This window comes from Sinocyclocheilus rhinocerous, unplaced genomic scaffold (genome assembly GCF_001515625.1).
Source record: "Sinocyclocheilus rhinocerous isolate Xijiao unplaced genomic scaffold, SAMN03320098_v1.1 scaffold797, whole genome shotgun sequence".
Taxonomy (NCBI): Eukaryota; Metazoa; Chordata; class Actinopteri; order Cypriniformes; family Cyprinidae; genus Sinocyclocheilus; species Sinocyclocheilus rhinocerous.
Window position 1 is genome coordinate 276,651 of NW_015632978.1, and position 14,520 is coordinate 291,170.

General features: G+C 35.8%; 2 protein-coding genes across 3 annotated transcripts in view; one reads left to right on the forward strand and one right to left on the reverse strand.

Annotated features, from left to right (window-relative positions):
• Positions 1-723: 723 nt before the first annotated feature.
• On the reverse strand, positions 724-7,384 carry LOC107743134 (vacuolar fusion protein MON1 homolog B-like). Its single transcript, XM_016556257.1, has 5 exons — positions 7,162-7,384; positions 5,617-6,116; positions 3,884-4,681; positions 1,816-1,963; positions 724-1,189 (listed from the first exon to the last, which is right to left on the reverse strand). The coding sequence occupies exons 2-5, from the start codon at positions 5,952-5,954 to the stop codon at positions 959-961; spliced, it is 1,515 nt and encodes a 504-aa protein (XP_016411743.1). The 5' UTR covers positions 5,955-6,116; positions 7,162-7,384; the 3' UTR covers positions 724-958.
• A 157-nt stretch (positions 7,385-7,541) lies between these two features.
• The window catches only part of LOC107743092 (tyrosine-protein phosphatase non-receptor type 18-like), a 20,969-nt gene continuing 13,990 nt past the window's right edge, over positions 7,542-14,520 (forward strand). For both annotated transcript variants that reach the window (XM_016556205.1, XM_016556206.1), the window contains exons 1-7: positions 7,542-7,829; positions 10,632-10,740; positions 12,220-12,296; positions 12,476-12,571; positions 12,700-12,738; positions 12,816-12,884; positions 13,118-13,180. In XM_016556205.1, the coding sequence (XP_016411691.1) occupies positions 7,728-7,829; positions 10,632-10,740; positions 12,220-12,296; positions 12,476-12,571; positions 12,700-12,738; positions 12,816-12,884; positions 13,118-13,180 (555 nt within the window). In that variant the 5' untranslated portion in view covers positions 7,542-7,727. The remainder of the gene's footprint in view (positions 7,830-10,631; positions 10,741-12,219; positions 12,297-12,475; positions 12,572-12,699; positions 12,739-12,815; positions 12,885-13,117; positions 13,181-14,520) is intronic.

The following is a 14,520-nucleotide window of genomic DNA, read 5'->3' on the forward strand; positions in this document are numbered from 1 at the left end:
GTGACAGATTGACATTTTCATGGTTATGACTGAAAAGGAAGCGGAAAAGCATAAATGACTGCTTACTGTTGTAGGAACAGATAAAAGGAACACATGATACTCTGATAAGGTTTATAAGTCAATGAACTTTATTGTATCTGTAGAATAAACATCAGTAACTCTGGAAACATCTGAGTGTCACATGAGTTAGCCATTTTTACCAGTCAATAATTCTGTAATTTGATTTAAAATGGCATGAAAATTCATGCTGTTTGTGAACATCATAATTTTTTTTAAGTAGTTGTTAAATATCTTAGCAAAACAAGCAACATATAAAAAGCAATAAAAATTACTTTGTTTTATATTTCTATTACAAATAAATGCTTTCCACACAAACAAGCAAGAACATTTAAGCAACACAACTTTTTTCAATATTATTGATGATAAGAAATGTTTCTCAAGCAGCAAATCAGCATATTAGGATGATTTCTGAAGGATCATGTGACATTGAAGACTGGAGTAATGCTGCTGAAAATGCAGCTTTGATATCACAGAACTAAATTATATATTAAAATATATTAACATAGAAAACAGTTGTTTTAAATTGTAATATTATTTCACAATATTACTGTTTTTACTGTATTTCTGATCAAATCAATGCAGCCTTGGTAAAAAAAATTTAAATCTTAGTGCTGCCAAATGTATGATTTTCTAGTTTCTACTAATTTAATACAAAAGCCTGACATTACAAATTATGCTATCAGCAGAGCAATGCATGAAATGTTGAACAGAAAAATTAACATGAATTGGAGAACTTTTAACTGCATTTAGTTGACACGCCACCTATGAACCCAGAAACAAACGTGCATGCAGTATATTCAATGCAGCCACATTTCCCATTTCATAACCCACAGAATTTACCATATAAAACATGGAAGTGAAACAGCAACTTGTGTGTTGGCCGGTATGTTACTCAAGGCTACAAGAGAGACAGAAGTCCAGTGTCTGATGTATTTGGTCTATCTGAACTCCCCCTGTCTGTGGAGCTCCTGCCGGGCTGCGGGGCACTGGAGTATTTTGGGAGGTGACAAATAAAGAGACGGTCTTCTTCCTTTTTGATCCATCGCAGCAGTTTAGTGAGTTCACTGATAGCTGATTTCTTAGTGACGAGCGGAGTAAAGCAGGTGAATATCTCAAACTTGCTAGTGACCTACAAAACAAGAGAGAGTTTAGGAAATACTGTGCATACAGTATTTAATGCAAATATTATACTTTTTAAAAGTTTGGGTTTGGTAAGATATTTTTGAAAGAGTCCCTTATATTCTCGCCAAGGATGCATTTATTTATTCAAAAATACAGTAATAGTGTGAAATATTATTAAAAATAAATTATTTGATAAAAGAAAAAAAAAAGTATATTTCTGTGATGCAAAGTTGAATTTTCAGCAGCACATGATCCTACAGAAATCAATTTAACATGCTGATCTGGTGCTCAATAAATGTTTATTATTTTATTTATATCTTATTATATTTCTTAAATATTTCATCATTATCAATGATTAAAACAGTTGTGCTACTTAATATTTTTGTGGAAACCATGATGCATGTTTTGCAGGATCCTTTGGTGAATAGAAAGTTCAAAGGAAAAGCATTTATTTGTCTTTTTTTTTTTTAAATCAAAAATAATACAATTAATAAAATTCACTTGTCATTTTTTTTTATTCTATTATTCTTATTATTTCTTGTTGAACAATGCTCAGTCCTATTTCTTGTTGAACATTTTAAACCCAGAACATCCTGATCTATTGAAGTTGTCTTGATTCTTCTGAAAACATACCCATGCCAGCAGAGTTTCTTTGCCTGTAGAATGGTAGATGAGTTTAAGTGGCCGTGATGTACTTTGGATCCGATTGTGCATGTTGCGATACAGATCCAGCAGGTGTATCCTCTCTTCCTGGCTTCTGTATGCCACCTCCATCTCTGGGCTGAGTGAAGTGATATTAAAATAAAGGCATCATATAGCACGCTTACAGTGTGTACTGTTGATTACAATTCACTAAGACGTGTGACCTGGTCATACCAACTAAATTATTACAGTGGCAGAGATGTGTCTTATATAGATACATAGATAGACTGTCAATGCAAACCAGATGATGAAAAAAAAACTCAGTTTCAGTCAATTTGAGATAGACACAGTTTAAACCTGTTTCAACACACCATGTGGTCTTTGATGCATCTAATCATTTAGTTGGCCTTATTTGCTTGCATTTTTGCATAAAAGGCACCTCGCAACTGTGTCTGCTCAGGGTCTGAAACATTTCAGCCATGTGATTAGCTGAATCAAGTGCTTACTGTTGCAGAATTCATGGCAAAGTGGTCTAATCTTTCACAGAATGTGGAAATCTTGGCTTATAGGCCATAATTTATCAGGATTTGTGAGCCATCTGGTGTTTCTGATGGCAAAAAGAACCACTGATTCAGACAAATGAGTCAAAACTTTAATGATTTGCCCGTTTGCTTGTGGTTTAATGCTTTAGTGACACATTTCAGCTTGAAGTTAAAGGGGTCATATGATGCGATTTCAAGTTTTCCTTTCTCTTTGGAGTGTTACAAGCTGATTGTGCATAGATAAGATCCCTGAAGTTGCAAAGACTAAAGTCTCAAAACCAAAGAGATATTCTTTATCAAAGTTAAGACTCTGCCACGCCCCCCTAAAACGGCTCATTCTAACACGCCCCCACATATCTACCCCACTATGTGGAAATATTTGCATAATCCCAAAGAGTCGACTCTGAATCATTGAAGCGAGTCGTTTTTAAAACGCATCCCAAGCCGTTTCATGTTGACGTCAACATGAACTATTAGCATATTGCCCGCCCACTTGTTGGTCTTTTCACTTTGGTCTGAATGAAGATGTAAATTCATTCTTTGCCACTAGGTGCCGCTTTTGGAGCTGTAAAAATAGCGGTTTTCCCGGTAACGGGTGTACACAAAGCAGCACTGCGCTCACAAACGCTGCTTTATCAGGCATTTACAGGCATGATGAAATGGAAAGTAAATCGACCAATCGGACCAATCACCACAGATTAGCGTCACGCAAAGGAGGGGTTTGGAAAAATGAATCGCTGAGCGAATCGTTTGGGAGTTTTGAGCAAGTAAGGTAAAAATAAATGCATATTATAAGACAACGAAATTGTTTTTTGACCTTGCATGCATGTCAACCTGTTGTTGGGGACTCCCAAAACCAAAATATGAACATTTCATTGCCCATAATAGGGGCACTTTACTTTTTTTGAAGTTGTAAATAAAAGTAAATTATTGGAGTCTTTCTACTTCAAAATTCCACATTTAATTTAATTTTACTTGTCATTTCTTTTTAACTAATAGTGAAATGTACTAGACATTTCTGAGTGAAATAGTTTTTATACCATTTTTTACTGTACGTACTGTAATTCCAAGAGAAACAAAATATTCAATGAGGAAAAAATGTAGGACAGGACTTTACTGGATGATGAAAAGTGGGTGTTTTTACATATAAGAACAGAGTTCTGAATACTTCCTGCTTTTGAAAAGACTTTTTGACCAGGAATCTATTCTTATTTGTTATTATTGCCATAGCCTTTAATTAATTAATGTTAACTGGCATCCAAATAAGTTTAGAATGAATTACAATTAAATTACTTTAATTTAGCTATTTTTAACATTATATTTCCTATCCATGAGGCCAGGCGACATCAACTGGAGAGGAAAGGTCAACCATTTTCATGAAAGCCAATGAAGGGGAACATTTTTTGAGTTTAGATGTTGAATTGTGCACAATAAGACCATGAACATGCACTAAGAAAGTAAAAAGGGTCTATTTTAATTTCATATTGTCATTTAATGACTCGTCATAAGCTACTCACCATGTGAACTGTGGCAGTTGGCGATGGTGGTCTAGCACTTTTGAGGGCTTGTAAAGGAAGTGCTTAAGATTAGCTACACCGATATCGTCAACGTAGTAAAACTGAGTGTTTGCCACCCACTGCAAGGCATTCTGGGATGCGAAAGCTTCCTCAATTTTCCTTTTGCACTCTGCCACGGCATAAAACGCTTCTTTATCTGTAGACAGAAGAACAAGGCATACAGTACATTCTGGAGGGTCTAGATACGCCACATAAGCATAAAAGTAGCAGTCGTGATTGAACAGAGGCAGGCAGATGGGCGTCCATATCTCTCCAGCCTGAAAAGCAGAGGAGGCCCTGATCAGGTTGCAGAGGAGATGAAGGTCACTGGGTTTTAGTCTAGCGTCCTCCAGGACCGTCTTCTCCTGAACAACGGAGACAAGTCGGTTACTGGCAATGAGAAAAGAGAAGACCAGATTCGGGGTGACGGCTTTCTGTAGTATGTGACTGAGGGCGTCTCTGGAAGAGGAGGGCAGAGGCAGGCATTGGACGGCCGACAGCATGAAGCTGGGATCAGAATCCATGACATCGAGGAGGCCATCCAGAACCTTCTCCGAGCCAAACAGCAGACGCCGCAGGTCGAAGTTCTTGCGGCGCTCAAAGATGCGGTTTATGCTGGCCTGCGTGAGCATGCTGATTATCTGATGATAAACATGGAGGAGCTCGCTGCGCAGCTGCTGTTCAGACTGGCGAGTGGCAGAAACGGATACAAACACCAGCGGACCCTTCTGCAAAAAGACCACCGTGTGCTCATCTGAGGGAAAGAACAGAATAATATTAGCTGTTGTCTGTCATTAAATAGGTAAAAATGCTTCTTACTAAAAAATTTCAAAATTGAAAACTGGTCAAAAATAATTTATATATGTACTATAGACCCTAATTACATGCAGAATGTAAAGATCCTATGTAATCTTTTCTGTGTTGACACCAGATGTTCATATAAGTTTGTTTATATAAATATATAAGTCTTTTAGGCTCACCAAGGCTGCAGTAAATACAGTACTATTATGATATGAAATATTATTTCAATTTAAAATAACTATTTTATATATTATATATTAATTTATATACTATAACCATTTATAGTCATTTATTTGTTGATGCAAAGCTGAATTTACAGCAACCATTATTTTACTGCATCACAATATTCATTAGAAATATGAATTAATTTTAATATGCTGATTGGGTGCTCAAGAAACATTTATTATTATTATCAATGTTGAAAACAGTTGCTTTATATTTTTGTGGAAACTGTGATGCATCTTTGTCAGGATTCTTTGATGAATAGAAAGTTTTTTTTTTTAAAAACAGCATTTATTCGAAAAATAATTATTTTGCTGTCATTTTTGATCCATTTAATGCATTGAATGGTATATTTAAGAGATTAAATGTCTTAAGCCCTTAAATATTTGATATAATTTATATAAGATTAAATGAAATATTTTATGTTGTCCAAGATAGAAGAATAATGTACGTTTCAAAGTTTACACAGTAAATTTACAACTTCAACATTAACCATATATTCAAAGAAGCTGCATGGTTTCAAAGAAATTTACAGCCTGAACCTTTTTTAAGTTCTTTTGTTCTTCAGAAATTTTATTTTTGTTGTTGTTAAACTATAGGGGCTGCAAAGAACCTTTATGTATTAGACAGTTTAAAAAAACCTAGATGAAGATGGTGCATCTCACCTGAAAAAAACAGACTGAATCATGTTGCCTCCAGCCTGGACGAAGGAGACCAGCGCCATCATGACACCCATGGTGGAGGAGAGGGCCTCCTCATTGCCATAGCGTGAGTAGATGGGCTTCCCTGCCTCGCTCAGCACAAACACATGCTTCCTGTGTTGCCTCCAACTCTCTGACATTATATCTTCATTCCTATAAGCTAGACCTGGGACATCCACAGCGGAACCTGCCTTTTTCTGCCCATTGAAGTTCGCCTGGGCCAAAGTAGATGGAAAATTACCAGTCTCCTCTATTAAGGTGTCCTCAGGTTGAAACTCCCAACTTCCTCTATTGTCGCTCCTGTGCATGTTGTCTGTTTCTTATTTCCCTCAAAGCGAGAATCTTCTGGACTTGGTGTTTTTTTTTTTTTTAGATTTAAGGGTGCAAACACGTGTTCTATTGATGTCACACAATGGATCTCTGTGGCTCTCCATTACTCGGTCTGGAATCCCAGAGGTATCACATGATGCCTGGGGATCAGAGAGCGGTTAAAACTGTGTAATAGGATGAACATGATGCTTCATTTCTCGCTGAAAGAATTATTTCTAACTGATCTGTGGCAGTGCTGACTTAGAGGAGGTTAAAGTGGGACATGAAGCTGATTGAATGCTAAAGCACTGTCAAAATGAGGAAGCAGGCTAAAAATAAAAAGATGCCATCAAGGTTTACAATCAGGAGTATTTGGAGAGAGTTACAGATCAGTTGATTTAACCATCACACCTGCCTACATTTGTTGATCATACTATATATGTATTAGCTGCAAATTGTGCTCATTTAAATATGTCACTACTGCAAGAATGATTTGTGATCATAATGATTTGCATTGTGGAATCAGTCACAGAGTTTTATTATAGCGGTATAATTTCCACACACACACACAAACACACACACATACTGTATTTTCTATCCCCTTACCCTAACTCTACCCCTAAATCTACCCGACACAGAACTTTCTGTATTTTTAGATTTTCAAAAAATGTAATTCTGTATGATTTATAAGCTCGTTTCCTCATAGGGACCCAAAAAATTCCCCACAAGCTCAAAATTTACTGATCATTGTGGGAACATTTAGTCCCCTGATGTAGGGAATACCAGGTACACGCACAAACACAAACATAGTACAAAGTTAGCATGGCATCATAGCAATTGTTATTTTCCCATAGACTCCCATAGACGTGCATGCATACCAAAAATTTCCATAGTAAACATAATTTTTTCCGAAATACCTGCTGCTGTGACTGGTTCTTTTGCATAGGTGTAATACATTCAAACTGTTAAAGATATTGTAATTCATTTCATAATTTATGAGTGACTGACAATGGTAGTTAATATTCAATTTAATAATAAATTAATAAGCGGGTTTTTTTGTTTTTGTTTTTTGCAGAAACTGGTTGAATTACTGCATGGCAGGCTGTTTTGGGTTTGTTTGTGTTCTACAACACAAAGACAGAAAGCGGATCAGTACAGTTAAGTGCAACATTTTCACCATGTGGAAAGTTCCTGCTTGGTACTTACAAGTTCAGAAATCGTAATTGTGACATTTGGTGCGTTCACGTGGTTTTGGTCGCTGGATATTTCTCTTTCTATTTCACTTCCCGATAAAGACAGGAATGATTTAGCACTAATGCAACATAATGAAGCGCAAACGATGTGCATTGTATGACTGTAATAGATTATGCATCTGTTTTGTTGCGTTTTTCTGCCGCCATACAAAGGCTGATGGGAATTGTAGTTTATGTTCGCAAGACTAGCCTCACACAAATCCAATAGTATCAGTTGAGCTAAATGAGCGCGTAGTAGTGTCTCCCTAACACTACAGGTGAGGTTCTGACAGCGGATTGGCTGGAATGATAAAGCGGGCGTGGCGACGGCTGGTGATTGACACACCGCCGTACGTGAAGGTGACCAACAAAAACACCAGCGGGAGAAACTTCCCTGTGTCAGTTTTGCTGCCTGGATAACTTTACTAAGACGGAAACGGAGCAGTTCTGCTGTCGAACGATCGCATATTACTAGTTAAGATTGTACAAGGAGTCGAGTATCAAAAAATGACGGAGTAAGATGCTGGAGAGAGTGATTATATGGTGATGGAAGCGCACCTGTTGAGGTTCGTGGAGCGGGTCCGCTGTCTGTCCGACACTAATGACAGCAGTGGAGATCAGCTCATCTCCACAGAGTTCAACGTAAGTCCTACACTTTTACACGAGCTTTATAGTTATATATATATTTATATCTATATATTATTTAACAGGTAATTATATATCAGTTCAAATAAGATGACACACAATACCATACTATTACCATGTTTTTGGATAGCCTACACTGTCATATTTCTCAAAGTTCCGTGATTGAAAAACCACACTTGTCAAAATGTAATTTTAACATCCTTCTCTTTGTGAAACGTTTTGCTTGTGAAGTGAGTTGTGCTATCTTTCTTGGTACTATGGTAATCCCATGTTTTTGGACTCTACTTTGATGCTATTTGATCTCTTACAGAAAATAATGTGCTGATACAGTGATGATACCATTTAGTATACAAGTAGCCTACATGGTACTCTCAGATACTTCTAAAAATGCCATGGTTTTACATGGTGCATGTCAAAAACATAGTATTACCTTGGTAATTTCGGGTACGGCTTTGTAAGTGAAGTTCCTTGGAGTAGTAGCCTATGTAAATACCAGATATGTGACCCTGGACCACAAAAGCAGTCATAAGGGTCACATTTTTTAAACTGAGATTTATACATCATCTTTCCATTGATGTATGGTTTGTTAGGCTATAGGACAATATTTGGCCGAGATACAACTGTTTTAAAATTTCGAATGTGAGGGTGCAAAAAAAATGTAAATATTGAGAAAATCGCCTTTAAAGTTGTCCAAATGAAGTCCTTAGTAATGCATATTACTAATCAAAAATTAATTTTTGATATATGTACAGTAGGAAATTTACAAAATGTCTTCACATAATCTAATCTTTACTTAATACCATCCTAATGATTTTTGGCATAAAAGAAAAATCGATCATAATTTTGCCCCATACAATGTACTGTTGGCTATTGCTACAAATATAGGCTACCCGTGCGACTTAAGACTGGTTTTGTGGGCCAGTGTCACATATATGAATATGGGTGTCATTCAGTTCCACCACCACCATGTCATGGCATTACAATGGTTTTAGACGTGTTTTCATGATTATAGTGTTCTTTGAAGTACATTGGACTATCATGCAAATAGCCTACCATGGTATATGATTATGGTAATAAAAGTTCCATGGAGTTACCTTAATATACTGTATCATCAGTGTACCATGATACAATGACAGTACGTTTTTGTGTATATGAAAATATATGGTCAATATATAAAAGGACATTTCCTACTGTATGAATGTGCATATCTTTATCTTTTTGTCACTAATTTTATGAGTGAGAACAGTTTTACCATAGTGTTAATAACTTTTAGCAAACTGCTAATTTGCATGTGTCTTTTTGCAAATGAGTTGATTACTGCAGGCTAGATTACACAACATCACGCGACATTTGCATGAGCTACAGTAAACAGAGGTGAAGGATCTCACTGCTGATTCCATTTAGAACATTCTGAGAAGTTATGAACGAGTGTAATGTTAGACTGCACAAGTTATGTGGCCTTTAATAATGTTCTCAAAACAATGGCACAAAAAGTTCATGGAATGTCTTTAGTTAGACGTTCTTCGACTTGTTTTACAACGTTCAGAGATCCTTCAAAAGTAACATCCCCTTAATGTTTTCATTAACGTTTGCATAGCAAAGGAATAAAATGATTTTAAAACATAAAAAAAATTTGAATGTTTTCAACTTTCAGAGAACATCAGAAACGGTTTTGGGTAAGTTACTCTAGAAAAGTAATTTATTACTAGCTACTAATTACATATTCAACAGTGTAATTAGATTACTGTGTAATTATTACTCTCTCTGAAAAGTATTGCATTACTTATTAATTACTTTCTAATTCTCATTTCAACCTTGACTAGTTGAACGATACAAAGATATGAAACTGCTCTTTTAATTCTTTTAAATAAATAATATAAAATTGCGTAAATTATTCTTCAACTGACCAAAGTATTTAAAGGGACAAGGTTGCATTAAAAACACCTATTTTAATCCACTATTGTTTTGTTCTGTAGTCTATACAGTATAATTAATTAGTATTCCATTACTTTACTTTCTCAAGGGAAAAGTAATTAAATTACAGTAATTAATTACTTAATAATACACCCAACACTGATCAGAAATAATGTTTTCATAACTTAATGGAAACATTAGTAAAACATTTTTTTGTTGTTGTAAAAACACATTTTTGAAACAACTGGGGGGGATGTGAGAGCCAGAGCATCATATATACAGTCAGACCAACATTTTACAGAAGTATCTGTTGCTTTTTGTCTCATTTCGGCTACATTAGTAAAAGTAAGAGGGGATTTGTAACCAGCACAATCTACAGTTCCTCATTTAGTTTCTCAGTTATTAACTACAGGCAGCATTCACAGACAGAAGTTGAAGCCTCTGTGGAAAAAACACTTGAGACTGTAGTGCTTGTGGTGAAAGGGGCAGATGCTGGGTTGTGATGCTCTGTGGCTTCATTGGCGGAGACCTAACTGAGAGCATCTTGTTGAAAATAGCCCATGTGTTCTGATCTCTTCTGCTTTTAGAGAATGGAAGTAAAACAGAGAGCAGTTTTAGTCATGGAAATGTAGCTGCCTCTGTTTACAGATATTTATAGCCTGCTTGTTTGTCTGAGAATAATTGAAGGCTTTCCTTTTACACTAACAGTATAGCATGATGCCAGCAACAGTCATAGGTTTGATTCCAATTAATGAGTCAAAAGTAATGCAAACAAGCATTAGGACACCACCTTGTGGTCAGATGCTGCAGTTCACCTACATGCTACTAAAATGAAAGGGATGCTTGTTTTTAAAAAAAAACTTTGTTTTTTCTTTCCTTTTTCAGCTGATCCGACAGAAAAGTGCAACACTGAAAGAGGATTATGGCCTGACCACTGCGGTAGGAGAAATCAAAGAAAATGCGAAGAAAAACCGCTATAGGGATATTCTGCCCTGTACGTAGGATTATCAGTAAAGCTTTCTTTGTTCTGTTATTAAGGCTGTTTCTAGGTGAAGCAGTTTCTCAAATTGAATTCAATGCAATTCACTCTATACAATTTTACAAGTTTTAAGAGATATGTGCTAACCAATAACATGACCATGTTCTGTCATGTTATTGTTCTGCCAACGTTTTAGGTAATATTTACAATTCAGTGCAATTCAGACAGTCCCGCAGTGAGACGCATATTTTATGTGAAAAAAATTTATTTAATGTAGTTAATAGGTTGATATTAATTAGTGCTGTCAAACGATTAATCGCAATTAATCGCATCCAAAATAAAAGTTTTTGTTGACGTAATATATGTGTGCATACTGTGTATATTTATTATGTATATATAAAGACACACACATACAGCATATATTTTGAAAATATTTACATGTATTTACGTGTATATATTTAAATTCATATAAATTATATCATATATAAATATATTAAATATATAAACGTAACCTATTTTTCTTAAATATATCCATGCATGTGTGTGTATTTATATATACAAAATAAATATACACAGTACACACACATATATTATGTAAACAAACACTTTTATTTTGGATGCGATTAATCGCAATTAATCGTTTGACAGCACTAATATTAATATATAGTCAAAAAAGCAGCATGTATAATTTTTAAATGAATACATAAATAAATAAATGGTTTCAGAGCCTAACAATAAGAATGTTTTTGATGACCCAGTTTGTCTGTTTATTTATTTATTTAATTACTGAACAAAACCTGTAATATGACACCATGACAAAATGACCTATGCAAAGGAAATATATTAATAAGAAATATAAACAAGGCCTATATTTTCACTGGTCCTTCTACAAACAAAATTACATTTTATTTTCTGTAGCGTTTATTTTGTGTCAAAAAGAAATATATATTGTTTTCACAAACATAACTTTTTTTAACAAATTGCAAAATTGTATTATGTTTAAAGAAATAATAACTCGAAATTGTACAGCTCCATGACAGATATAAATTCATATATTTTGTGGAAAAACAATGGCATATGGTGCTTCATGTATTATTTGCAACCCATTCTTCCTGATGCTTCTAAGACTAACACGTTTTGTGTTAGAATATTGCACACTTTGATATCAGGATTTTCAAATCTGACAGTAAGCTCATCAGCTTTGAAATATTTGTGACTCACAGTTTCTCTCAGTCTGACACAGAATAGTGCACTGAAGTTATTTTACATGATTCTCCGTCACATCATTTTCAATTTACTGTCACATCTGTCAAAACATGCTTCCTATAGTTACAGTACTATGTTGTTTTTTTTAGTATTGCAATGCCAATAACATGTCTTTATATTTCATAATTGAGTCTCCACAATGTGTTGCCTGATAAATGAGTTACTCACACTGATGAGAGGCAAAATATGCAAATCCCTTGGTAACTTTCTGCATTTTATGTATTCCAGATGATCAGACCAGAGTCTGTCTAGCTCCAACCACATCTGAATATGAGTCTGATTATATTAATGCCAGCTTCATCAAGGTACTGCAGCGTTTTAACTTCTTATCAAGGGCATTATGCACTTAATTATACACAGGCAAGATAATATGTGACCAAAAAAATGAATAAAAGGTGTAGTGGTGCAGTTTTGTCCAGATATTTTGAAAAGTATAGTAGATGTATAAAAATTTTTTATTTTTGAATCTATTTTTTCTCACTAGGGAGCTGCTAAGAACAGGATGTATATTGCCACCCAGGGCCCTTTGAGCAGTACTGTGGTTGATTTCTGGCGTATGATTTGGCAACACAATGTTAAGGTCAGCTGCTTAGACTCTTAATTATAGACTGCTTCTATAATTATGCATTATCTCTTTGTTGAATTATCTCTTCTATTTTCACTTTAGTGATAAAATCGATTCAGTTTTTGTCTGTTCTTTTTTGATAGGTCATAATCATGGCTTGTAGAGAGATTGAGATGGGAAAGGTATTTCATTTATTGTTTTTTGTCATGCCTGTGATTTTCTTGGCATTTACTGTTTTAACAACTTGTCTGTTCTTTAGAAAAAATGTGAAGTCTACTGGGAATTGACCACAGACACATCTATTTTTGGTCCCTTTACTGTCTCAACTGTAAGTGTTTTCTGTGCTACTCCACAATGAGCATTGTTCGTAATTCAGCAGTTCGGTCTGAGATACAGGATATTAATCTTACACAACAGTTACTTTTGATGTTATCTTCACGCCTCGTGAAAGTTTTGTCAGTTTTTTTTTTTTTTTCAGCGGTTTGATGCAAAGTGTAGTTTGTGCAGTTGCAAGGCCCCACAAGGGGAAGTTCTCCTGATTACTGTCATTTTTGTCTTTAGTTTGAGGAGTCACGACCAAATGAGGAAATCATTGTTCGGACGTTGGTGGTAAAATATTGTGATGTAAGTGGTGTCTCTAGTGTGTCATCAGTAGAATATGATATAGACCTGATGTAATGACATTTGTTCTGGGGAGAAAAAAATACACACACACACATATACAGTGGCGTGAAAAAGTTTTTGCCCCCTTCCTGTTTTTTTTTTTTTTGCATATTTGTCACACTTAAAAGATTCAGGTCATCAAACTAATTTTAATAGTACACAAAGATAATGCAAGTAAATGCAAAATGCAGTTTGTAAATGATGATTTCATTTATTAAGGGAAAAAAACTGTCCAAACCTGCCTGGCCCTACGTGAGAAATGAATTGTCCCCTCCTGTTAAATCATGAAAGAACTGTGATTAACCACATTATTTTAGAAAGCTGAGTTAAATTTCACTAGCCACACCCAGGCCTGATTACTGCCAGACCTGTTAAATCTAGAAATCACTTAAATAGAACCTGTCTGACAAAGAGACGCATGCTTAAAGAGCAACACATCATGCCGCGATCTAAAGAACTTCAAGAACAGATGAGAAACAAAACAGTTGACGTATCAGTCTGGAAAGGGTTATAAAGCCATTTCTAAGGCTTTGGGACTCCAGCGAACCACAGTCAGAGCCATTATCCACAAATGGAGAAAACTTGGAACAGTGGTGAACCTTCCCAGGAGTGGCCAGCCTACCAAAATTACTCCCAAGAGCGCAACGACGACTCATCCAGGAGGTCATAAAAAAATCCAGAACAACATCTAAAGAACTGCAGGCCTCACTTGCCTCAATTAAGGTCCATGTTCATGATTCAACAATAAGAAAGAGACAGTCAAACATGGTGGTGGTAGTGCGATGGTCTGGGGCTGCTTTGCAGCTTCAGGTCCTGGACAACTTGCCATAATTGATGGAACCATGAGTTCTGCACTCTATCAGAAAATCCTGAAGGAGAATGTCTGAGCGTCAGTTTGTGACCTCAAGCTCAAGCACACTTGGGTTATGCAGCAGGACAATGATCCCAAACACACCAGCAAGTCCACCTCTGAATGGCTCAAGAAAAACAAAATTAAGGTTTTGGAGTGGTTAAGTCAAAAAGTCCGGACTTCAATCCGATTGAAATGCTGTGTCATGTGGAATGACCGTCCTTTTATGCTCAAACCCTCCAATGTGGCTGAATTAATACAATTCTGCAAAGAAGAGTGGGCCAAGATTCCTCCACAGCGACGTGAAAGACTCATTGCCAGTTATCACAAACGCTTGATTGCAGTTGTTGCTGCAAAGGCTGGCACAACCAGTTATTAGATTTAGGGGCACTTACTTTTTCACGTAGTGCCAGGCAGGTTTGGACAGCTTTTTTCCCTTAATAAATGAAAT